At 44.5% G+C, this 23,614-nt stretch overlaps 1 protein-coding gene across 3 annotated transcripts in view; it reads left to right on the forward strand.

Moving 5' to 3' along the window:
• LOC144175166 (putative 4-coumarate--CoA ligase 1) overlaps positions 1–23,614 on the forward strand; it is an 89,419-nt gene that overhangs the window by 20,123 nt on the left and 45,682 nt on the right. The window contains exons 2-6 of one of the 3 annotated variants that reach the window (XM_077704267.1): positions 3,487–3,538; positions 6,669–6,899; positions 12,059–12,260; positions 17,951–18,054; positions 18,818–19,020. In XM_077704267.1, coding sequence (XP_077560393.1) covers positions 6,777–6,899; positions 12,059–12,260; positions 17,951–18,054; positions 18,818–19,020 — 632 coding nt within the window. In that variant the 5' untranslated portion in view covers positions 3,487–3,538; positions 6,669–6,776. The remainder of the gene's footprint in view (positions 1–3,486; positions 3,539–6,668; positions 6,900–12,058; positions 12,261–17,950; positions 18,055–18,817; positions 19,021–23,614) is intronic. The other 2 variants (XM_077704266.1, XM_077704268.1) reach the window with 2 other exon arrangements.

Below are 23,614 nucleotides of genomic sequence, written 5' to 3' on the forward strand. Positions count from 1 at the left end.
TATTGTGCACCACGCTTGAAATAAAAATACAAAATACAAATACCCGCATTATTTCCCACTATTATTTATGCGTAAATCCCGACACTCCCTGAAGACAATGATAATTACGGAAACCAAACTTTCTCATATCAATCGACTGAAATTTTAAACAAAACTTGGAAACTTGTAAGTTTCCATGTTTCTAGAAAGTCATTCAAAAAGAAAGTTAAACTATTTCTCGCCGATAAAGTGTGGTTTCTGGAATGGCTGACACTTTTTATGCGTTTTCTTTTCTTGCTGTTTACAACACCGCGTACAGATTTATCAGCGGATTTTTCAGCTATTTTTATTGTGCGCATTTTTAAGTTAGATATGCTGCCCCAGCGCCGATCGTAAAAAGGTACTTCGCGAGATGCATATTTTTTTTCATATTTTTGTTCTTTGTCTTAGCAGTAGGTATTTGAGCGCGATTTTTTTCTGTGTCCCACAGTGTATACGTATGTGTATATGTATGCGTACACAAATATTCATTTTTGTTTATTTTTACCAGATAGCGTTTTTGAGCTTTTGTGCTGAAATTCTTGTTCTTTGTTTTTTTTTGCTGAAATTCTTCTTCTTTTTTTTTCCCCAATTCCACATGCTCTTTTCGCAGTCGTTTATCGATATTTCTTATTCACCTATTCGTGAAAACGATTTGGTGGGTTCAACTGGATGCATAGACAAGTGTACTGACATGTACGTGCCGTCACTGCGTAAATATCTGAGGTCCTCCGTCAGGCCGTCTCTGCCTTCAGTCCCATTGTTCTATCGGTCAGAAAAGACATAAAAATTAAGTTCATTTTCTAGAGAAATAGAATATGTGCACGTAACTTAACGCTACCTTAAATTTTATCTATAAAACGAAAAACAAACCCAGGACTCAAAGCGGTCGGGTTGTGAAAGAATTTTCCAGAACATTTTGGCGGCGGGTTAGGTGTCCGGTGCATTCCATTTTCCCCGCTACACTTCATATGTGTTCCCGCCCTTTGCGCAATGTACGTCACGGGTACTTCATACCCTTTACATGCTTGTCGTTCGCGTTCGCACATGTCATGTCTTTTTTCAGACCGTTTGAAACACGGTACACATGAATTCCATTACCTACTGCTCATCCCACTCGTGACTTACCGATCCCATTCTGCGCGGCATTACCTGCAGAATAACGACTGACGTTAAGTTACAGCTCTGGATTCTTCTACATTTGGTTCTCGTCGTGCCACTTGTAGCGGTGTTTCGAATGGATGGCTTGTTGCCTGACAGGACAAGATCAACCCCCAGGCGCAGAACAAATTCCTATAGCCCTTACGTGTGCATCTGCGCTTTCAAAGCGAAGGCATGGCCATGCTTATCAGACTTCTTTACTGCTACATCATTTTGGCGTCTCTGTTTTCGTTTTAACGTCTTTTTTTCCCAAACATCTGGCATACATAGACCTTTGTAAAAATACCTACTATTGACTGTGCAAAATTTTAATTGAATTGGTAGCGCGTACAATTCATCCTGCTACGAAGTTGGAAGACTAGGCACTCGAAGGTCACAATTCTTGCCGATCGTCGAAGTTGGTATGTGCCACATATAAAAAAACAACCAGTGTTGGTTCACCGCTTTCAACGTGCGGAAATAGCGCAGTTGTGGCGCATTCAGGCTCTAATCGGGAAATTTAGGATCAAATACTACACGAACCCAAGGAAGATTATTGCCCGTTGCAGTGGAGGTCGTTTTTTCTATAGGGCAACAACAAAACTTTATCCATGAATAGGGCGCAATTTTTTTGTCTCGGCTAGGCGTTAGCCACAGTACCGATGTAAAAATTGAAACGGGGAGTACGAAACATATTTAAACCCGCCGCGGTGTCTCAGTGGCTAAGGCGTTGCGCTGCTGAGCACAAGGTCGCGGGTTCGATTTCCAGCCGCGGCGGCCGCTTTTCTGATGGAGGCGAAAAGCAAAAACGCCCGTGTGTACGAGATTTCGGCGCACGATAAAGATCCCCAGGTAGTCAAAATTAATCCGGAGCCCTCCACTACGGCGCGCCCCATCGCCTGCGTTGCGTCGGCGCGTTAAACCCCACAAGCAATTAAATCAATCAACATATTTAAATCATCAACCGAAAGAAATAGCACAAAAAGGCGGGTACGTTGGGAGCAACGGTTATCGCGACAGAGAAGGGTAGAAAAAGGCCTAATAAAGAAAGAACGCTTCATCCCAAGACGCACATTTTTCCCGTTTTTGCTTCCACTTCATTCAAGTCCGAATGGCACTGCGAAACCAGAGGTCAGGATCAAAGGTTGACAAAGAAATTATCTTTAGTAAGTACGTGGCTAAAGGTCTTCTCGCAGACAACTATGTCTGTATCCTTAGATAAATTAAATTATTAAGACAAAAAGAAATGGAAAGGGTCAAAGTTAGCTGGCAGCAGCAGGGAAGGCACGCGGCAACTAATTCTGAGATTCCGTTGCTACAGCTCACAGCAAATATTAACGGGAAAATTCGAAGCCAATATATACCCCAAATTTTCTTCTTCTAAGACAAAATATCGATATATTCTGATGAAAGAAAACGTATAGTCTACATCGCTGTCACAGTGATCGAAAGGTTGCTGTAAACATAGTTCAGGGCTCACTGACCGGGCCTTCGAAATAAAACGCAAGAACACAGAGCAGCGGGCAGCCCCGCTGAGTAAAATTATCCTGTTCTGCTTGCGTTCTGCATGATCATCGGTTTGACCCGGGTATGTTTTGCTCGGAGGTGCAAAGAGGCTTAGCGTCACAACCCCAGGTGTGCTTTTCGCAATGCACTAGCTGTAACATAGGGGCAAACCCGGGAAACCGCAGTCACATTCACTGATATTACTCCAAACATTTCATTCGGAGGAATACAGCATCCCCCCACTTCTTTCCCACAAGCAGTGCGTAGAGGAGATCCTTTTTACAACACCACAGTTCATTCAGACGTCTTTTCGCGGCAGCAACTCGAAATTCAGAGAATTTCGGCATGGCTAATATTGGGAAGGAATGTTGCTGTGTGGGCTGTTACAACTTCAGCGTGTATCTCACTCAGCCTGTAAAGCCTTGGAAGCTGTTCTTTCCAAATGCATGGGCCTCACATTTTACCAGAAATTGACACAAAAACAGGCCAAAGATCTGCAAATTTCATATGGTGTTCATATATATCAAGTCAACTCGTGGCTATTGCCGAAAAGTTACTTTCTTTTCGTGGTTTTTCTGGGGTCCTGGGTAGTCGGAATTTTGTGCGAGAAAGCTAGAAATGTCAAATGGTCACCTTAAATTTTTTTCGTGCTGTCCAAAGCTCTTCATTAACCCTAGCTCGCTTGCGCATGAAGACAAAATGAGTACGGCTGCCTCTCTGGCCAGCTGTTATTCCGGTTTAGATGGATTGCTGTTTTTCTGCCATTCCTGACATCCCTTTATCATTGATTTTTTTTTCTGTTTGGTACGAAATATTTTGCAGGAGGGGTTGTGATTGTCGGGCGGCGCTTCATTGGGTTCCTGTCTAGTAACAGGTGAGTACGCTACCCACGTAGACATACAGTGCTAAATTATATCCGCTATTAATGTTTGCGCACTTGTGTAAGGTGGATACCCTTTGCGCGTTCACATCTCTGTCAGTGAGGGTTCAGGTACAGGAAAACTGCCCCCCCCCATTTCAACGGAACTTTTTTTAGAACTGACGACGTTAGACAGCAAGCGTTATGTCTTGCTGCTTGAGATAAAAAAATTGTTAGGATGACAACTTGCCCTATAGAAGTGTAGTTTAGGAGTGAAGTTTTGAAAGCAGTGTTTTCACAGTGTATGTAATTTCAAAAAAAGACGTTGAAATTTGTAATTATTACATTGTCGAAATATGCGAAATTGTGAAACAATGTCCGTCAAATTTTGCCCACTGTCCGTACTTCCTAGGATCATTTTAGTTTTGCGGAAGGCACCGTAGTTTTCAAGCATTCCATATTTCGTTTACGCATGAAGTATGCGTGAACGTACAGTGCTCAGCGATTGAAGCGCGACACTCGGAGCGCGTGGCTGCTGGTGCTTGTTGCGCCACAGGTGAGCTCTTGCGAATGCGAGCTGACGCATCGTGGTACACGGAGAGGGCGAGAACGTCCGTGACGCATGCTGACTGTATCCGGTAGAGAGCCCTTCAGTGTGTGGTTCTTGGGGGCGCCGTAGAGGAGCTGCGTGTCATGGCTTCAAAGCTCTGATTTGCGTGCCGTGCCACACCACTCGCAGCGGTCGGAGCTGGCAGCGCGTGCCTTGAAGACATTGCCAGCTCCCACAGCTTCGCGCTGCGCGGCACGGCACGCAAATCAGAGATTTGAATCCATGGCATGCACCTCCCCTATGGCAAGGCCAAGAACCACACACTGAAGGTCTGTCTACCGGATGCAGTCAGCATGCGTGACAGACGCTATCGCCCTCACCATACACAAATATATATATATATATATATATATATATATATATATATATATATATATATATATATATATATATATATATATATATATATATGTGTGTGTAAGGATGAACGTTAGTGACAAATAAAACGTGTTACTAAGCAATCATACAAGGGTTGTCCATACGCACATTCACAGTGTACCTTCGAAATTATCGTAAAATTAATGCGCGCAGTTTTATGTTTGCCTCGACGTCTGAGATCTCCCGCTGTCTCACCTATTTCACAGCGCTCCACTGCGGCGTGGCATGTAGCGAAATTTTAGCTTCGGAGCGTAAAGCCTGAAGTAAAACTGAAATTTTGATCTCCGGCGGGAAGCGTGTGGGTAAAGGTAAGGGCGGGCGCTGTCCCACAGCTGGCGCACGAGCTATGCATACGCAGAAAAAATGAATTGAATTCAACTTTGTGAGTGAGTAATTTTAAAAGACCGCTCACATTGTATATCTTGGACCGAACCTTGGGCTGAAATTGGTTTCAGACATAGTACGCACCGGTAGTGTTTGTAAGCGAAGTCAAATTTTGTGTATCAATAAACTAAATTGTCTTTGAGAAATTGTTACTTGCCCAAACCTTGATTCGAGACATTAGGTTCCTGTTAGGGAAAATCTTTTGAAGCAGGTATATAGATTAAATACACCAAGAACACCTCATCTGATATCTAAATGACCTTGCGATAACTGAGACAATTTTTAAAAAAATTGTTTCCCAGCTCACATTCCGCAGACCAATTTTTTTTTTAAATTCAGCAATACTGAGCTCGTGCAGCCTGATAGGAATTTTCTCTTGAAACTACAAGCCTTTGGTGGCGACAGCACAATTCTGCGCTGCCCTGTTATTTTTTCCCGCTGTTGAGGGTGTGATTTGAATATCCCTCCAGCGTCCTAATAGTGTTTTAGGCAAAACCACACATTTTGGCTGTATTTTTATGAGCAAGATTTGTCACCCAAAACCCATCGACATATCAATTGTTGGAACATATATTGCGTATCTGTAAAAGCAAGTAATCCATTCTCGAACGTTGATCTAAACCGTTAGGGTAAGTTCAGGCGAAACCATGAAACTACGTTTTACAAATACGATATCTCAATGGGGAAGCGAGACAACGACGAGCTTCCGAAAAAAACGATTTTGCCCTTTTTCTTACGGGTGGTATGTTCACCCAAAAGCCTTGGTTCCCCATCCACGTGCGCATTCTCGAAATGATAAGTTTCGAACTGCCCCTTCCCCCCTTCCGCCTCCCCCGATTACGGCTCGGCTGAGAAGAGTCACTCAGTGTGTTGGTGGTCCGGGGGCTTTCGTTGTATATGTAGAAAGGCTGCTCCTTGCTGATATTGCACTTGCTAGATTAAGCGATCTGTGCGTTAAGCCTACGCTTCCGGAGCTTCCAACTTCGAACTCCAAATATGCAGAGGAGAGGTTGCATGCCTGCTGCAGTCGGAAATCCGGCTTCGATTTCCTGGTTTCACTCAGGCAGGGCTTTGTTACAGCAGAGAGCTTCCCGAAACGTCATCCACCCGCCAAACACTGATAATTGTACTACGTACCACCATGTGTCAGCCGCAGCTGTGATGGTCGTCGCTAGCGCCTGTTGCATGTTGAATAAAGGCAATGAGCAGATGGCATCCCAAGTGCCGTATGAACAGCTGGTTGGAAGTTAGATGTAACATCCATTGTTGCCGGGGCCTTTTGCGCTTGCCCGATGGAGGTCCCACGACCGCATTCATCCTGGCTTTATCCGTTGGCTTCGTCGTCCTTCCCTTCACTCTCGCCTCCATCGTATTACCCCGCTTTCGTGGTCGTCCTGAATGAAGTGATGGGGCAGAAACTTTTGGCAAGTAAATTTTGTGAGGAACTGTTTTCAGACGAGATTTTTTGTAGAGTAGGCTACGAACAAAGTTGTTTTTTTTCGAATTACGCTAAACATTACTGCAAAGCCAAAGGCTGTGCAAAGAACTGTAATCTGAAACTGGAGAATTTGCTAGACCAAGATTGCAACAGTGAACGGTGGATGTACTGTTTTACCGTCTTGTGATCATGTGCGCCTCAAACGCTAGCACACTATTTTAGAAACGTATAACACATACACATAACCTACGTAACTTCCGTAGGATTCTAGGTGTTGTCTAATACTTCGACGTTCTGCCCTTTGTTGGAATGCGGTGGATACCGACCTTGTGAAGGTGATTTGTGCAGTGGCGTTTGGACTGGGGCCAATGCAAGACCAATGAATGGTGGTTCAATTAAACGCATCTGTGCTGCAGTGAATCCTTCTCAGGCACAAGTGCAAGATGAAGCCTCGCATCGAAGACAGGGTTGTGTATTCTCCATACCCGGACATCGAGATTCCCTTGTGCTCATTCTACACCCTGATCGAAGAGCAGCTACAGAAGAACCCCAACAGCATGGCTTTGGTGAGCACTTTCTTCGAAATGTTGACAGCTGGCACAATTCTCTGGTTTTTGAGGTTTTAAAATTAAGAAGAAAATGTTCCTTAGTGAAATCTCTGTGAACCATATAAGCATGTTGGGATATATAATCGTCCTGCATTGAGCTCCGGCGAACTTAATATAGGGAGTTATTTTTCGCTTGCCCTCACGGGTGCTATAATGTGCTACAAAATCAATGTTTCATTTTTGGGTCTTTAACGCGCTGAAGCTACCGATAGACGTGCTATGCGGCACGCCGTATCGAGTGCTCCGGAATAATTTTAAACACCTGTGGTATAAAAAAGTTCGGGTCTCACACAGGACAGTTCGAGAACCAACCCTCGGAAGGATTCCGTTAGCGCGATCGCTATAATTAGTTATTTCTGTCCTATGGCGCATTAAAGCGTGTATTAATGGCTCCAATTTAGAAGTTTGTAGTAATCTGTGCCGTGAAACTGACTTTTTCTTTGAAGTAAAGAAACGTATATTTAGTACTGGTGTCCTTAGTACGGCATGTTCCTAACGCGTTTCAGAAACATTTCTGAACCTAGTGGATGTGAAAGCGATTGGCGATTTCTAAATTAAAGAAAAGGATCGCCCGCTGCATAAGATCGGAGAATTTGCCAATAGTCTGTTCTTTCGCGCACTGTTTAATGTTTGACTGGAACCTCTCAATAGTGAGGTAGTCGTGAGGTGTGGGAAGCGGTTGCTGTGCCATAATAAATAATATAATTAGCGCAGCTCACCACCCCGTAGTGAACAGATAGATCGGATATCGCTCTGCATCTGCACTTTCAGAAAGAAATCGAAGTTGCATATCTGTGACTAATATATTCAATGAAAAGTGGATTCCGCCTGTCTGTCTTTATATTTAGAAAATTCTATTGTAAGTGCTAAATTACGCACACTGAAGCTCCTTGGATGCCTTTACCAGGCAAACAAAATATATTTCATAAAACAGGGTTATATGGTTGCAGTGCATCTGTTGTTTATTAACTAAATTATTGCCCTCAGAAAGAAAATACGTTGGCTTTACTGAATCCTATTCAATACAACACCTGTCACTGAACAAGCCTACTCAAGATTGTCTGAATGGCCATGTTGCTGAAATTTGTAATGATTCCTGTATTTACCGCATGCGCAACAGTACCTACTTTATTCATTTTCGGGAAACGCAGACGAACGCGATGAAACCCAGAAATACCCCAAAATATATGGAAACTGTTAAAGTGTATGTAAAAAGTACCATTAGTTATAAACTGTTCTTTGTCCCATCTTCCACAAAACCATGGCTGTCCGTGTGCGGTCTACGGTCAACAAATTGTTACACCGTTTTTAAATCGGAAGCAATAAATTAACCTAGAACAGGAAAGCCACTGTGCATCATCTTTAGCCGCAAAACAAGCCCGAAGAATGGCAGTGGGGAAACAAAGAATAAAGGTAAATAAATTGAAAAAAAGCAATAAAAATTTCGTACGCGATAGGATCTCAACCAGAGCTTCTGCAATGCGGTTCAGTTCCGCATTCACAGATCACAGGGCTGTCTTGTTTATTGCTGTGCTCGGGCATCAACAAAAACCGGTAAAATATAAGCTCTATGCACGCTGGTGGAGCTAATTTACAACGTGCATGCCTAATTATTTGATGAATTTGGTTACAAATTCATACACAGGACTCTGCGTTCTAGATCTCCACAATCCTCCGGATGCTGTCACAAAATGCCGTATTGCCTTCATAAAGCCATTGCGACAAACTATCCATCGTCACATATTCCGTCAAGCACAAATTGCGCAAACAAACAACAAAGCACACTGTCATCGTTTCTAATAACTAAAACTGAATGTTTCGACCATGTATCAGGAAATAGTTGTTTGGCCTACAGTAACAACATCTCACACTCTAAGAAGACCACACAATGTGGCTTACCAAGTTAGTGTGCACACTTCCGCCGTTTGTCACTTCGATTGGTCATTCGAGAGCGCTGTGGTTTGAGAAACGTGCGTTGCCTTCATCTCCGCCCAGTAATTGAAAAACATGTATTCCACAGTTTCTGCCGTCATCAGTGGGGTTCAATACGCACCCCACGGGAGCAGCAGATGCGTGTCCAGCAATATGTTCTGACAGGGGAAAGAAAGTGGTGTGTCATTACAGAAAAGAGGTCTTACGCCCGGTGAAGCTACAATCTTTCTGACCAGTACTGGCACGCTTTCTTTGGGTCGTACACAATACGAAGTTTTATGCATACGAACGGGTTATCGTAAGACATTAGGGGCGGTACACTTTTTTTCCATTGTTACTTTATGCAATTACTCCGAAGAGAGCCGCATTGGAACAGAGGGAGTCGCATGAAAAACATGACAAAAGCAACCGTATGTTCCTCTAGGATATGAGTAGATTGTTGCGGAAAGTTTCGCAAAGCGCGGCCTAAACCTACCTGAATGAGTGCGTAGAAACAGGACCTTTCTATTATACTGAAAAGCAAACAACCACCATTTTTTGCTGAAAAAGGTGCCACAATAAGAGACCCGTGTGTAGGCGTGCCGAAAGAGGTTTTGGAGACTCGTTCGCTCCAACGGAAACCAGAAACTCATGGCGTATTTGGTTGGCCGCTCCGGTCCTCTGGCTCGGAGTCTCCAGATGCCAAGGCGGCTCCCAATCAGAGCGCGAGAGGTAGCGTACCAACCGAATGCATCGGCGATCTCGGAGCAGCGCACCTGTAGCGCCGCAGTGCAGCCAGCGCAGGAAGCCGCCGGATAAACCACGGTGTTTTGTGTCACGTGACCCTCCTCGCGGCCAGATCGCGCTACACTCTCACATAGAAGTCAGAGCGGTCGGGAGCGCTCCGAGTCGGAGGCTGACGCTCCGAAAGAACCAACGGAAGGAAGTTCGAGCGCTCGGATTCTACCAACCGAAGGCGGGGCCGCTCTTCAGAGCACTCCAGAGTGCTCGTAAACGCCAAAACGAATACGCCATCGGATTGAAAACGAGCAATGTATTTTGTATGCACAGGGTGGTACAGTGAAGAACGACAAAACGTACCACACTTTTGCTACTAAGAATAATTTGCACGTCACCGTGCCCTCTAACATTGCGAGCATTATTGCTTTCCGTGCCGATTTTTTACTTATCCGGTCCGTCTATCATCTGCCTTTGTCATGATGGACCACGGCAGCTGTTGTTTTTGAGTGGCCCATTCTAATACTCCGTTGATTCTTGCATACGTACTTGGAGTAAAATCACAGTTGTCACGTAAAGGCTCATAATTTCTGGACTTAGAGGATCTTGCGGAACATTCACAAAACATTTCCACTTCATCAATCACCTCTCCTAGGTTTCTGTATTTTAAAAAAAGGGATTTCATCTGCGTAAACGAGCAGGCCCTCTTCGAATATGTAGAAAGGACCGCCGCAGATGCAGGTATCGCCAGTTATACTCGCGCAAAAGTCTGATTAATACAGAGAAAGGTATGTTGGAAAGGCAACAGCCCTGATACAGTGTACCAGAATAGATAGGTGTGTCGTCCTCGGCCGATTAGGGGGTCCCTTTTGCGATCACAATTAGTGCTGAAAAACTTCTGTTGCACGTAGCGCCCCTGGCGGCCCCTGCTTACCAGTGAGTTTCAGAAAATTCTGTTAAATTATTCCCAATTTATTGCCCTAACTAGTCTTTTTTCTATATTTCATGACATATTGTTTTATAAAACCCATCAAATAACTGTTTAGTTGGATTTAAAAACCTATAGGTGTCGCTGGCTGCTACAGGAGTTCTCCGGGGAACGCCTGTGCTACATAGAATTTTTTAACCCAAAGGGGACGTGCGATCCCCGCTACTTCTTCCCCCGCACGGCACATAACTACCTTCTAGTAACCTGAAACGGTGATGTGGAGATAGTGGAAATTTAAGTGTTAACAGGTGTTTAAAAAGTATTTCTTGTATGAAGCCTTTCTCTTTGACATACACCCTTCGTCATGACGTAATCTGGAATATTATACAACAGTTTTTATGGGACGTGCTCATAAGCGCTGTTTATATTCATTGGTAGCCTGATCACAGCACATTGCACACAATCGTAGCATACCCAGTTCTGCCCTAAGCGAAGAATTGTGTTCTAACGCAAGTACGGGTATGTAGCTCTAGCTAATTAACGGTGCAAAGCGGGGCCGCCTTTTGCAGTTAATGCGGCGCTTCCGCTTGCTTTAAAACATCGGGGTCTGGTACATCCAGCTCAACGTGCAATGAGTTTCGCGTTGTTTGATCGGGGCGTTAATCTCAACATTGCTGTGTAGCTACAAATAAAGACTTAATATAGTGTGTCAGGATGAGAAATGAATGTGTTGGAAAGGTTTTCTAAAGGTACGTGTTATAATTGTAGTTCAGCTTGTTGTGTTACCTGCATGGCCGCCTTATTCTCTGAACTTCGCAGGAAAATGTGGGCTTAATACAAAACTAGCACTGACCGGTCTGGTTTGACAGAACAACCACTAGGACCGCTCACACAAGTGGAACCCAGCGTCCTTAATAGTCTTTCTTCAACCCCACGGATTACGACATAGCCTACTCGAAAATTTTATTGGCCTTATTTGAAGAGCTCGTTAAAAGACGGTTTAATATGGGTTTGCGTGTACTTGCCGATGTTAAACAGTATTATTAGTATGAACGTATACCCTTTGCGGCGTCTTCACAATGGTTTTAGAGCCTTAAAAGTGTCGAATACTTTTCCGCATTATAGCTCTTCACTGGACACCGACGATGTCGAGAAAAGTGCTCTTTTTTCTCCGTAAGGCTTATATCGACATTTTCAACTCCCTTTCGAATTACAAATGCAATACCATCTTTTTAGCGACCCGCACATATCGTTTCGGGTTCTCTAAACTACACAATGAACGTCGTCTATCTCGACGGTGCGGTCGTGTGCGGGGAAAAATTAAGGAGCAGTTGTGACGCCTCTTTACGCTTTGAAGCTCCTGACTTTTGTTTGAAGCCGAATGACTATTTTGGGGTTTTGTCAAGTTCAATATTTTGGCCGCTTGGTTAACAGAGCAAAATAGTTTAAGCCTGAGGTACGGTTACCTTGGACAATCCCAAGAAATTTGTGGTATCTGCAGTAATTAGGCAATGCGTGTAACATTTACGTTCATTTACAGGTTGATGACGTGGTCAGCCTCACCCGTGGTGAAGTCCTGGCGCAGTTTAAGCGTTATGCCGTTGGGTTTCGGAGCCACGGTGTGATGCCAGGCGACCGTATTTGTGTTCATTTCAACAATAGCGTCGAAAACATTGCCGCCATGTACGGGTGCGTCCTCGCTGGAGCAACCGTCGTAATGATGAAGACGTCGCTCACAGAACGTGAGAATACAGAAGAGCACACTTTATAGAGATCTTTCTGACGAAAACAGGACATATTTGAAGCCGGTGGTTTCATTGTTTAAATAAAAACGGCCATCGCACTATACTACGCAAAGTAAAGTAAATATCGACAGGGATGAAATTGGTGATATCGTTTTTATGGCCGCTCTTATTCAATCTGAATCTCCTCCTCGGCAAGTTCTTATCCCTGTTGATCGAGATATTTTTATTAATTAAAAAAAAACTGCTGAGGACATTTGTTGGTATAAATTCAGTGTGATACATATCACAATCCTCGTGTTGAAGTTACAAAACCGAAGACGCCTCTCACTCAACATTGCGTTAATACCTTCCATTTTCTCCCTGGGCTAGAGTTTCGAAAACCAGTCTCAGTCGAACGTAAATTAAGCGTTTAATGCAGCCTATATAACCTGCGGGGTTATATAGGTATGTGGTACGCAATTTTTAAAGTTTCGCAATTAGATGAATACTTCTAAACTTTATTCCGGGTGGATATGTAGTAAGTATTAGGAAGTCTGCTCAATATTTAGCAAACGCGACCATTTTGACAAAACAAATACTCAGGGCTAAAAAGATATATATACACGCGGCAGCTGGCCAGGTTCTTCACACGCAGGTGTTGTCGGCAAAGAGCCCGGTGGAGGGTTTCTCCACAAAGCAGCATAACTACTAGCCCGAGAAGGGCCTTTCCCTCCCTCCCTAACTCCCTCCCCCCTCTCTCTCCCTCTTTCTCTCTCTCTCTCTCTGTCTCACACACACACACACACTTTCTTTATCGAAAACATGCATGGACAAGAGAGAGACCGTAACTAAGTCACTGGCACAACGTACACAGCCGAAGTGCGACCTAATTTTTACCCAATCGGCTCCGTTACTGCCAAGAAGGAGGAGTAATAGACTTTTATTGAATCGCAATCCTGACTCCGTGTCAGATTGGCTGTGTCAGACGGCCACGAAGATGGTAAATATAAAAACCACCACCACGTATCGGTTCCGTTTCTTGGATGGGGCACTTGTCCCCCTGATATGCGCTGAAAAGAGAGGCTTCTCTAAATAGGCAGCCTCACGGTCTTTCCCTCTGCAATATTATCGTTAATTTTCAATGCATATACCCGTGTACATTTTTAAACAAAATGACCATTATTATCATTCGTATCGTATGCACTACGGAAGTGCGGATATACCCAGGTACGCGCCACAAATATGTCGTCGGTGACTCCTCATTACCTCGTGTGGCATGACGCCGTCCTACCGATAGAAGTTCATCCTGAAAAATTGATTCCTTTTAGAGCGAGGATATAAGTGCAATTTACCTGGCGCATTTGAAGAATAACTTGTCTTTTTAAAAGGAAGAGCTGAGATGCTAAACCGCGCAACGAGGCAATATTTATAATTCATCTTTTCACAACGAAAATAAGATCATCCCGTTACATTCGACTGCGCATTGATTTGCCAGAGTTTGCCATGAAGAGTCAAATAAAGCGTTTTTTTCTCCCGCCTTATACATTGGTGAGGAGCTGCATCCAAATATTTGCCTTGGGTTAGCGTGATTTCAGTAACTTTGTTCATTTTGGGTGTAACGCAGGTTGTTTTTATGATAAAGAGATGGGGCTGACCCGGCGGAGAGGTAGTGAGGTTTGCTGGGGTAGGGCATGGGCAAAGATTATTCCCGAATCAATTACATATTAGAATACACAAATACAAATCAAGGCTGATCTGTTTGGAACAGAACATGCCGTACAAAAAATTAGTATTTAAAAACAACAGCGAAATCGACAGCAGACCGCGTACGCGTGCGCGAGCGAGTACTTTGAACTCTGCTCCAACACGGCGTTACCCGTCCCATTCGCACAATACGATCCCGACCCTTCAGAAGCAATAGCTGCAGCCAAACACGAGTCCAAGCAGTCGTTGCAGAATTTGGTTCCACCAGATCCCGCTCCCCTGCCCATTGGATTGCCCAGGGGCGCACAAGTGCTTCTGCACAAAGCATGGGCTGGTGCCGCTCTAACCGATGATGTCTTCGCGAAGTAGCACGCTTATGTTCTAAAACGTCACCAGCATGCTGTCCAGGATCAGCAACCTGTGGACGCAATTGCCTGAACCTCCTGCTCCACAGGAGTCACGCCCACTATACACCACGTGTTGTGGGAGTGTCCCGGCCTTGAAACGCTACGTTCAAAGTGTCTCCCGCCCGGCGTCCAGCGGCTTGGGGACTGGACAACGCCACTTTAACCCGCCCTTTCACGACAGAAGCCCCTCTCTCAGTGCGAGTTCGGGCGTCCCTCAGGCGTCGATCGCCAAATGTAACCTTTAAACTTCACCCCCCGCCCCCCACCTTCCTTTATTTATTATGCCGACCGGCGTGTCCACCTTCTGCAATACAGCTTTGTTAAGTTATTTGGAAACGTTCAGGCTGACGTGCCGGGTCAAGCCTGCAGGTTGGCCGATAACATCCGTGTCCTGGTGATGGCCCGGTCGTGGCCGAGTGATGACGCGATGTTGTGGCCGTGCCGTCGTTGCTAAAAGAAGATGGCTGCGTTGCGGGGGCTCCTATGCCTTCACTAGTGTTGTTGGCCAGAAGAGGTAGTGGATTGGCGTTGAGGTCTCCCGGGCGTAAACGACCAGTCGAGAGCTCACCGATCATTCCGTTCTTCGTGTATGCGACTTATGAAATGTTTTTGCGCTAACTTCCTGTTCTAATGGTTGGTTGCTTTAGAGTATGGCACATACCTCCGCCAAGAAATCGGCGAAGAAGCTGTGTGCTTATACAGATGTTTTCTATATTATTTAGAACATTTAGAAAACGGAATAGTGAACAGAAACTACTTTTAGAATGTAAAAGTGCAGTCAAGGAGAAAAAAAATAAGTGTGAATATTTCACCGGTTTGTCGCCGCAACATAAGATTGAAGGGCGGCCACTATAAACCTTGGTCAAACTTGTATGACGGAAGCGCCTAGTGACAGCACAGCGGAAGTAGGAAGCGGACGGTGGAGTGGCGTACAGGTTGACTGTAGATGTGTGCGTCGGTTCGTGGAGAAGCTGTGGCAATTAGAAAGTGAGTGGTCTATATTTTCCGGTTGTAGCAGAAAGGACACTGAAGGAATAAAGCCAGGTTAGATGTGCCGTGGGTTTTGAGGTGGGGGTTTGGATCCCACCCGGCGGGCATTTTTTCACCACTTTCTTTCTGACTCAAAAAAATCTTCATCTGTTTCTATGACCTACCGCATTCCCCCCTTTGCTTTCCGATGTTTTCTTGACTGCGCACCCTTATTCTGTCTTAATTCACGGAGCCCCTCAAATACCATTTGTGATTCGCTACATGCATAGCGAGGACCTCTGTTCTGATAGTCTTGGTGCCAAAGGTAGGCTAAGAGGGTTCAACAGTGGTCGACCATTCTGGACATGTAGACACTCGAGTCACGGCCCGGGGGTTAAAAAGAAGGTCCCCGTCACCCCGAGTAGTCTGAGTGGTGCTGGCTACGACCCCCTAGTGCAGAAACAAAAAAATACCGTAACATAAACACCCGAGAAAGTGTTGGGGAAACAGCCCCGATGGCAGCGTAGTAGTTATCGCACCAGACCGGTATTCTGGAGATCGTGGGTTCGGATCCCACCCGGCGGGCATTTTTTCACCATTTTCTTTCTGCTCAAAAAATTCTTCATCTCTTTCTATGACCTACCGTATTCCCCCCTTTGCTTTCCGAGGTTTTCTTGACTGCCAACCCTTATTATGTCTTGATTCACTGAGCCCCTCATTTCCCATTTCTGGTTCGCTATATATATTTATACATGTATGTATAGACCCTCGCTCTTCACTCTGATTTTTCTTTGATTATGCAGTCTCTTTGCAGTTTGACGAACCAATAAAAATACCGGTTCGGTAAAGGGGCTGGTTCAGGCGAAATTATTTCGTTTCGGTACAGTTCCGGTTCCATATGTTCACGTACCGAACCGGTTCGTGAACCTGTTCGGGAGCTTGTACCAGTTGGCGAACCGGTTCGAGGAGATGAAATATCACTGAAATTGAAAAAAGAAATTAGTAGTTTAAAACGACAGTCAAATCAAAATACCAACACAAATTCAAAATGCTACTTTCCTCCAAGGGCAGTGTAGCAGTTGCAAAGCAAACTTCAAGCAATTAGGAGATATTAGAAAAGCAGATGAAGTGGCGACGATTTACTACCTACTTTCTCTCCCAGACATCATGTGTTCCTAGCGACTATTTATAAAGCCACCACCAAGAGGTATGACGGTGGGATATATTTTCTGCCGTTTCCTTTTTTGTTGAAATCGAAATTGTCGCTATGGAATCGCCCATCACGCTAAACTTGAAGCCTTAAGTATAGGCCTGCGTACTGGCGCGTTCAAATACCAGCGCTTAATACCAATGGCGCACATTTTTTTATATTTGAAACAAAACAGAAAAATCAGGCAGAACAACAGGCACGTAAATACTACCAATGAATTAGATTATTTGGTCACCCTGAATAACTTGTTAGCTGTCAGCGCATCGAATGTGTTAGCCACTTTTGTTAAAATTAAGCTTTAGCTAACGATCAGTCACTGCATTATTGGACAGACCACTGCAATTCCTTTTGAGGTAGCTGTACCGGATGTGTGCATTACAATTAGTATGTCATTGTACCGCCTCACCCCCGGCCATAGTTTTGTGTGCAACATTGCAGAATCTTATAACAGATTATGGTGTTACAAAATTTAAGGGAAATTTCACGCGCGTAGCGTAAGAGGGGACTTTTTTGGGTAGTCGCTCTTTAATTCGTCCACTGCAGTACTCCCTTCCGGAACGAGTAGCAGAAGTAATGTAGCGAGTTGGGCAGTCAGTACAAGTTCACCTTCGAAAAAAAAAAAAAGCAGATCTGAAACAGAAAAAATTCATCAGCAGCAAACGGCTCGGCCACTGAGCAGCTACTGCAGTCACACTTGTCAAAAATTAACAATTTTTAGGGGTCGGACATTTAAAAAAATTACAAAATGCAAAACATTTGCACACATGGGGTGTGGGTTTTCGCTGTTACGCAATGGAGCACACCTGCAGTCTGATTGCTCCAATAAAGTTGCAGCTAGGGAAGGACAAAGCCGTCTTATATCCCCTGCAAGCTGCCGAGATGACATTTCGTTTGAACAGCCTCCACTACGCTCGCGCTTCCAGCAGTAACAGACCATCGCTACATTGGTCCTCTTTCATTTTGCCTGATGTTGCATAGAGAGTGATCCCGTTCAATTGTCTGGTTGGGAAAGTGCGCGAGTGGGTACGAAGTTGATGGAACGTGAAAGCAAAAAAAAGCCTGAATTGCATTGGCCGTGCAATATTCGTTTCGGCATAAACCTTAACAGTTATTTCTTTTTCCGGTTCATGTACGATTCGACGCCCTAATATATATATATATATATATATATATATATATATATATATATATATATATATATATATATATATATATATATATATATATATATATATATATATATATATATATACATTATTATAACTATTTATGGCCTTGCCCGTAAGCCTACAACATAAAGAAAGTTTTACTTGGTAGCTTCGTCGCAGTATGTGACGCTTTTCTCAAGTTGTGTTCACATACTCTGCGCTCAAGATGGCAACCTCAAGACCTCCCTACTATCGAACTCCTTTTTGCAGAAGAAATCCTCTACCAGGCTCAAGACTGCGACAGCACACAAATTCTCACCGAAGTGGAGTTTACCGAAAAGATTCTGTCTGCCACCGCAGTACTAAATATGAAGGTAATCTTGGCAGAAAAAGAAACTGATTTTTTTCCTGCCGTGAAGCCCGGGCGCCGCCTTTTGGTGTTGTGCGACATTTTTGTAGTGGGAATCTAGATATAATAGATGTTTGCTTCAGGTATTACGCATGTCGATTGTGTCAATGGCAGATTTTCGACAAGGAATACCTTGCTCACCGCGCAGTCCCACCGTTCAGGTCAAGCTGCTTACATACAAAGTCAAACAATGAGTATTTGTGCAACTCTAGCTTTTACAAACGGTGCATCCATTTGCCGTTTTAGCAAGCGTGCCTTTTTAAACAAGCTGAAGTCTCATGGTCAGCCAAAACAAAACCAATAAGAAAAATCTGTTTAGAAAGATCGATTGCAATGCCCGTGATTCACTTTATTGTAATATACTTATTCTCCCTTGCGAAGATGATGATTAGAGGTTACTTCGAATTGATAAACCCAAAAATACAAAATTACGCACAGAATTTTATGTTTTTATCGGCTTAGTGAAACTTTGCTAAGCCGTAGGATAATCAGTTTTGAAACCTTTGCTGTTTTCTTGTAAAACACTGCCGAAGTCGGCCTGAAATATTTACTCCGCGTGTGCATGCTTTCCGGTAGCGCGTTATAGGCCATCATATTCAACTTAGCACCATAGGACCAAAGGGCCTACCCATTAGCCGTAAATAAATGGGATCACGGCGAGCCTGATTGAGACAAAAATGCAAAGTGTTTCAAGAGAACCATCTAACACAGCAACTTTGTTTTCTCAGGGCCTTTTCTCAATGGGCCCGGCAGCTGGTTTTGTGTCGGCAGCTGACTTCGCAACGCTCGACGAAAGAGAATTCCAGGATTGTCCCGTCACAGATCCGAAGAATACCATTATGGCAGTATATTACACCTCGGGGAGCACGGGTCTGCCTAAGGGAGTTGAGATCTCGCACTACAACTTCGTGGCCTGCTTCTACACCTGTCGGTAATATGCGGAGTTATGTTACAGACAAGTTTCATGGTAAAAAAGTGGCTCAACTTGCACTAGTTGTAACGGGTAGAGAAATAACTCAGCCGTCGGACCCTCTCCCTCCATAGGAGCACCGGCTGTTTCACCTCACATGTATTCTCAAACTTTCCGCTGAAAGTTCTTTATGACTGGCAGGGCCGGATTGTTTTGTCCGCAGGTTTTCACATCTCTCCCAAAGTGGGCCGCGTGCGCGCGTTCTAGAACCGGCAGCAACCGGTTTCATGAACTCTGCATATGTAGCGCGGGCTGTCCTGTTCTAGCCTGCTTCAGGCACGAACGCACGTGACCTGTTTCCTTGGAATTTTTAGCGTGCTCCTCACGTGACTGAAGCCAACGCATAATCCTGGAGAACGCCGGGCGCTCCTCACGAGGCGTACGATTATGTGCGCTCACAATTTTTTCTTGGTAATTTTTTTTTGCCGAACGCATTTTTCGTTTGCCACCGCACCAAGGTCAAGCTAAAACAAGAGCCATTTCACAGGCAAACTTTACCTATACTTTGGAAACATATGCAAGCTCTTCTCGCACACTCCATTCACTGTAACCTAAACGGCTGCGTGAGCTCGCAATACGCAAAGTGAACGTGGTACTGGGGTGGGCAGAGAGTAACGACAACAATGTGGTGCTCCGACGACCAAACATCACAGTGCGCCACAGCGCACCTCACCTTTACCTTATGGACGTTATACATGGCATCTATCTCGCAATCGTTCATAAAACCTAAATACCTTGATGCTTATTGCTCTATGTTCCATCTTCGCCTTCACTCGTGCTGCCTAACAGAGTAAAACCTTTGATGGAGTGTGACTATTCGGAAACCACAAAGACATGCAAAACTACCCTGAGGTTTTGACAGCAAGAAATATCCGAGGTGAGTTTGCTCCCATTGGCGCAAATCTTTAGAGGCCAACAGAGAGGCAGGGGTGGCAACAATAAAAAACATTCCTGTAAGTAATTTACAGAATGGGCAACACGAAGTACAGTAAAGTATTCACACGCAAGGATGCATGTAATTTGAATATGTAGAACTGTGGTTGTGTCACAGAGTGCCACTTACCGTAATTACCCGATTCTAACGCGGACTTTTTTTCCGGAAAAATAGGTCGAAAAATCGCATGCGCGTTAGAATCGGATACGAAATCGAAACTGCCGAAACGGAAATTTCGTCCCGCCCATCGCCATCGCCATGATGGCGCCAAAGCTTTTAGCAACAATTTTTCGGACGCAGGAAGCATAGGCGCTAGGCTTTTCTATCGGCGTTCACACAAACCGTCAAATCGTTCCACTTGCGCGCTTGATAACAGCAATGGCAGCAGCGGCTCTCACACGTTCAAAACGAGCGTTCGGCTGAAGCGTGCGCCTCTGGAGAAGCTCGCAGGATGGGCGTGCGAGGCGTGGGCCACGATCCCATCGATCATGGTTGAACGCTCGTTATGAAGTGTGGCATCGCTAACGCGCTCGACGGCACCAAGGACGAGATGTTGTGGTCAGCGAAGAGCGACGAGGAGTGAGATGAGTGAGATTGCTTCGAGAAATAAATCGTCCGTTTCTCTCGCATTCGTTTTTCTTGCTCACAAAGTTCCGTGCGCGTTACAATCACAGGTGCAAGTTTTTTCGGTTTTTTTTTGCCGGGAAAATCGGGTGCCCGTTAGAATCGGGTAATTGCGGTATTCCTGTTTGTTTTTCTGATACACTTTTGTTGCCAGTTGGAAAAATCTTTAACACTTTCTTCGTCGTTTTTAAGGTATTGGCGTGAACCAGCCTCAGGAAACCGGTTTGCTCATTATTTGTTTTAGCGCGTGCCGGAAGAGGGTGGTTGTCCGATCTCATGACAATTGTGAGACATCCGTTAGTTTCGTTGGCCGTGAGATCGCGCCCATCAAATTTGTTAGATCACAAATAGCGTACGTCATTTCTCACCCACTTTAGCTTTCCCTATTTTATCGGCAGTGTGCTAAATCTGACATGTGTTTCTGAAAACGGCTGCATTTCCAAATAAAGGCTTACAGACTAACCGAGTCTTATTAGATTCGGGACCTCTGGATTGCGCGCGTCACATTGTGTACTGCTTCCGCCACGTTTGTAAATTTATCCTTGTTTATTGCGGAGGACAACTTTGCTCCAAACAACGTTAATTACAGCAACAACATCACCTAATTTTGACTACGTGACATATTTTACGCACATCTACAGATACAAGTCCAACCTTTAAAAGCGGACGTCCTCAGGAAGGCACCAAAAATTGCTCGTTCTGGACACAGCCCAATTATATCCGGCTTTTGAGTTGAAGACTTTCAAGTTTTTGTCCGTACCTTGTACGGTTTAGGAGGTTGGGTGTGCAAATTAGGTTTCATAGATAACAACTTCGGTGAAGGCTAGAGACCCTATACCTGTTGCGCTATATTGCTATGTCGTATATTGAGCTCATGCAACAAATTTGGCTATTTATAGTTAAGCTGAACGGTCATATTTCATGTTTATTATTAACCGGAACATATGGTTGCGGTAAGGTTGTTGGCCTTACGGCACCCAAACAGCCCGTAGAGCTACGGTTACGGGCTACAAGACGAAGGGCGTAATGCCTTAACCACGTCCACCTTTTAATAAACTATTTCTATAGAGCCGTGTCAGCCCCGGTGTCACTTGCTCGACTTGCATACTAGATACCCTCTGGCTGAATACCTTCTCACCCAAGTTTTCACAAATTTATTATCAACTCAATTACATTGCCCTTATCTCTTTATGCCACCAGCCATTTAAAACACCATGCCGCTGCCCATACGCCAGACAGCGTTGTGCTCAGTAAGCATAAAAATAAATCATTGGTGCCACTCCCTAACTTGAACAACACTATATTAGCGCTGCTACGAAATCGTTTGTAGGGCGAATGCGCTTCCTCTTGTTTCTGTACGCTGCGGCTGAATGTCGAAACGCGAATGCTGTGCCTGGTATGGTGCCTCTATAAAGACGCCGGAGATCAAGGTAGTTGTCTGCATTTTTCAGCCTCAGTGTTCATGAGTGCAATTGTAATGCCTGGGGCCAGACAGCCATACTGGGCTATAATTGTTCGGGTGAAGCGTTTTAAGGGGGACTCATCTGATCACAGTACTATGGGACTTAGTAATTCATGACTTATCGGCTAGAAAAGCATCGCGTACCAGGTGCAAAATGCTTACAATTTCATAGAACCGCTTCTAATAGCCTAGTTTGCTTCGTTTAGAATTATTTCACTCACTTTATGAAAACAAATAAACAAAAAACACATTTTAGTGTCTCTGCTTTTCAATACCCAGTCGAAAATATCAACAGGAATACGACAGAAACCCAACAAGAATTCCTGTCGTACGACACAATTTCTGTAGTTACGACAGAATTCCTGTCGTTACGACAAAGTTTTCTGTTGTTACGACACACATTTCTGTCGTAACGACAGAGTCAATCTTCTCAACGACAAACATTCCTGTAGTCCCAACAGAACTACCCGTCGTCACGACAGCCATCATGCTGTCGTGACATAGCCAGCTGTCGTGACGTCTGTCGTTACTACAAGACTACGACAAAAATGCTGTAGTAGCAAAGCTGGCTGTCGTGACGACAGAATCTTGTAGTAACTACAGAGGCATAAATGCTGTCGTGACGTCTGTAGTTGCAACAGGACTACGACAAAAATGCTGTAGTAGCAAAGCCGGCTGTCGTGACGGCAGATTCTTGTCGTCACTACAGATGCGGCTGCCGTGGCAAAATATGTCGCGATACATGAATCTGTCTACACAACAGCCAACAGCTCGAACAAGATAATTCTGTCGTGAGGACAGCTTTGCAACTGCAGTTGCAAAGCTGTTATGTGGTTATTTCTTGCGATGAAAGAGAATATTTTTACCACTTTCCTGCTCACAGAATGAACGACGAAATGAAACTTCCAATTTTAAAACCGGGGACGCGGGAGCAGAATTCAGTTTACTATTTTGCTCGCTGTAACACGACGACTAACAAAATAAAACACACAATATCGCCCTAAACCCGACACCGCAACTCACAGCCAATAAAAAAATAAAAAGGTGCGAACGCCCAAGAAGTTTCTTTCCATAAAAACCAAATTGTACGTGAGAAAAAAGGCTGAAACCAAACTCCACACCTACCCACATCGTGGCAGCAGGCGAACAGGTGAAGCACCAATGACAAAACTAAAAGAGAATCAATAAAGCAGCCACAACAAAGTCCTAACCACATGGACGCGAAATCACGCGTCGCGCGATCGTCGGCGTCGTTCGGCGTCAACGCGCGGGCCCTCAGGAGAGGGCGAGCAACCGCATGAGACCGGCGAAGTCGCGCGCCAGTAGCTGCGTCAGCGGGCGTTGCTGGACGTCAATTGCCATCCTGTTGAAGTCGTTTATGAGCAGTTATTATCGATTATTGAACTGCAATTATCAAGACTTTAGCTTTAGCAAAAAAGAAAATCACTTGGCATATTTATTCATTGCTATATAAGTATGTTGGCAATGTATCTCGAGTCATCATGGTCAAATCTGAACAAATAAATAGGATGATA

Source organism: Haemaphysalis longicornis, unplaced genomic scaffold (genome assembly GCF_048455015.1).
Source record: "Haemaphysalis longicornis isolate Haplotype H1 unplaced genomic scaffold, Haemaphysalis longicornis Haplotype H1 scaffold_3, whole genome shotgun sequence".
Classification (NCBI taxonomy): Eukaryota; Metazoa; Arthropoda; class Arachnida; order Ixodida; family Ixodidae; genus Haemaphysalis; species Haemaphysalis longicornis.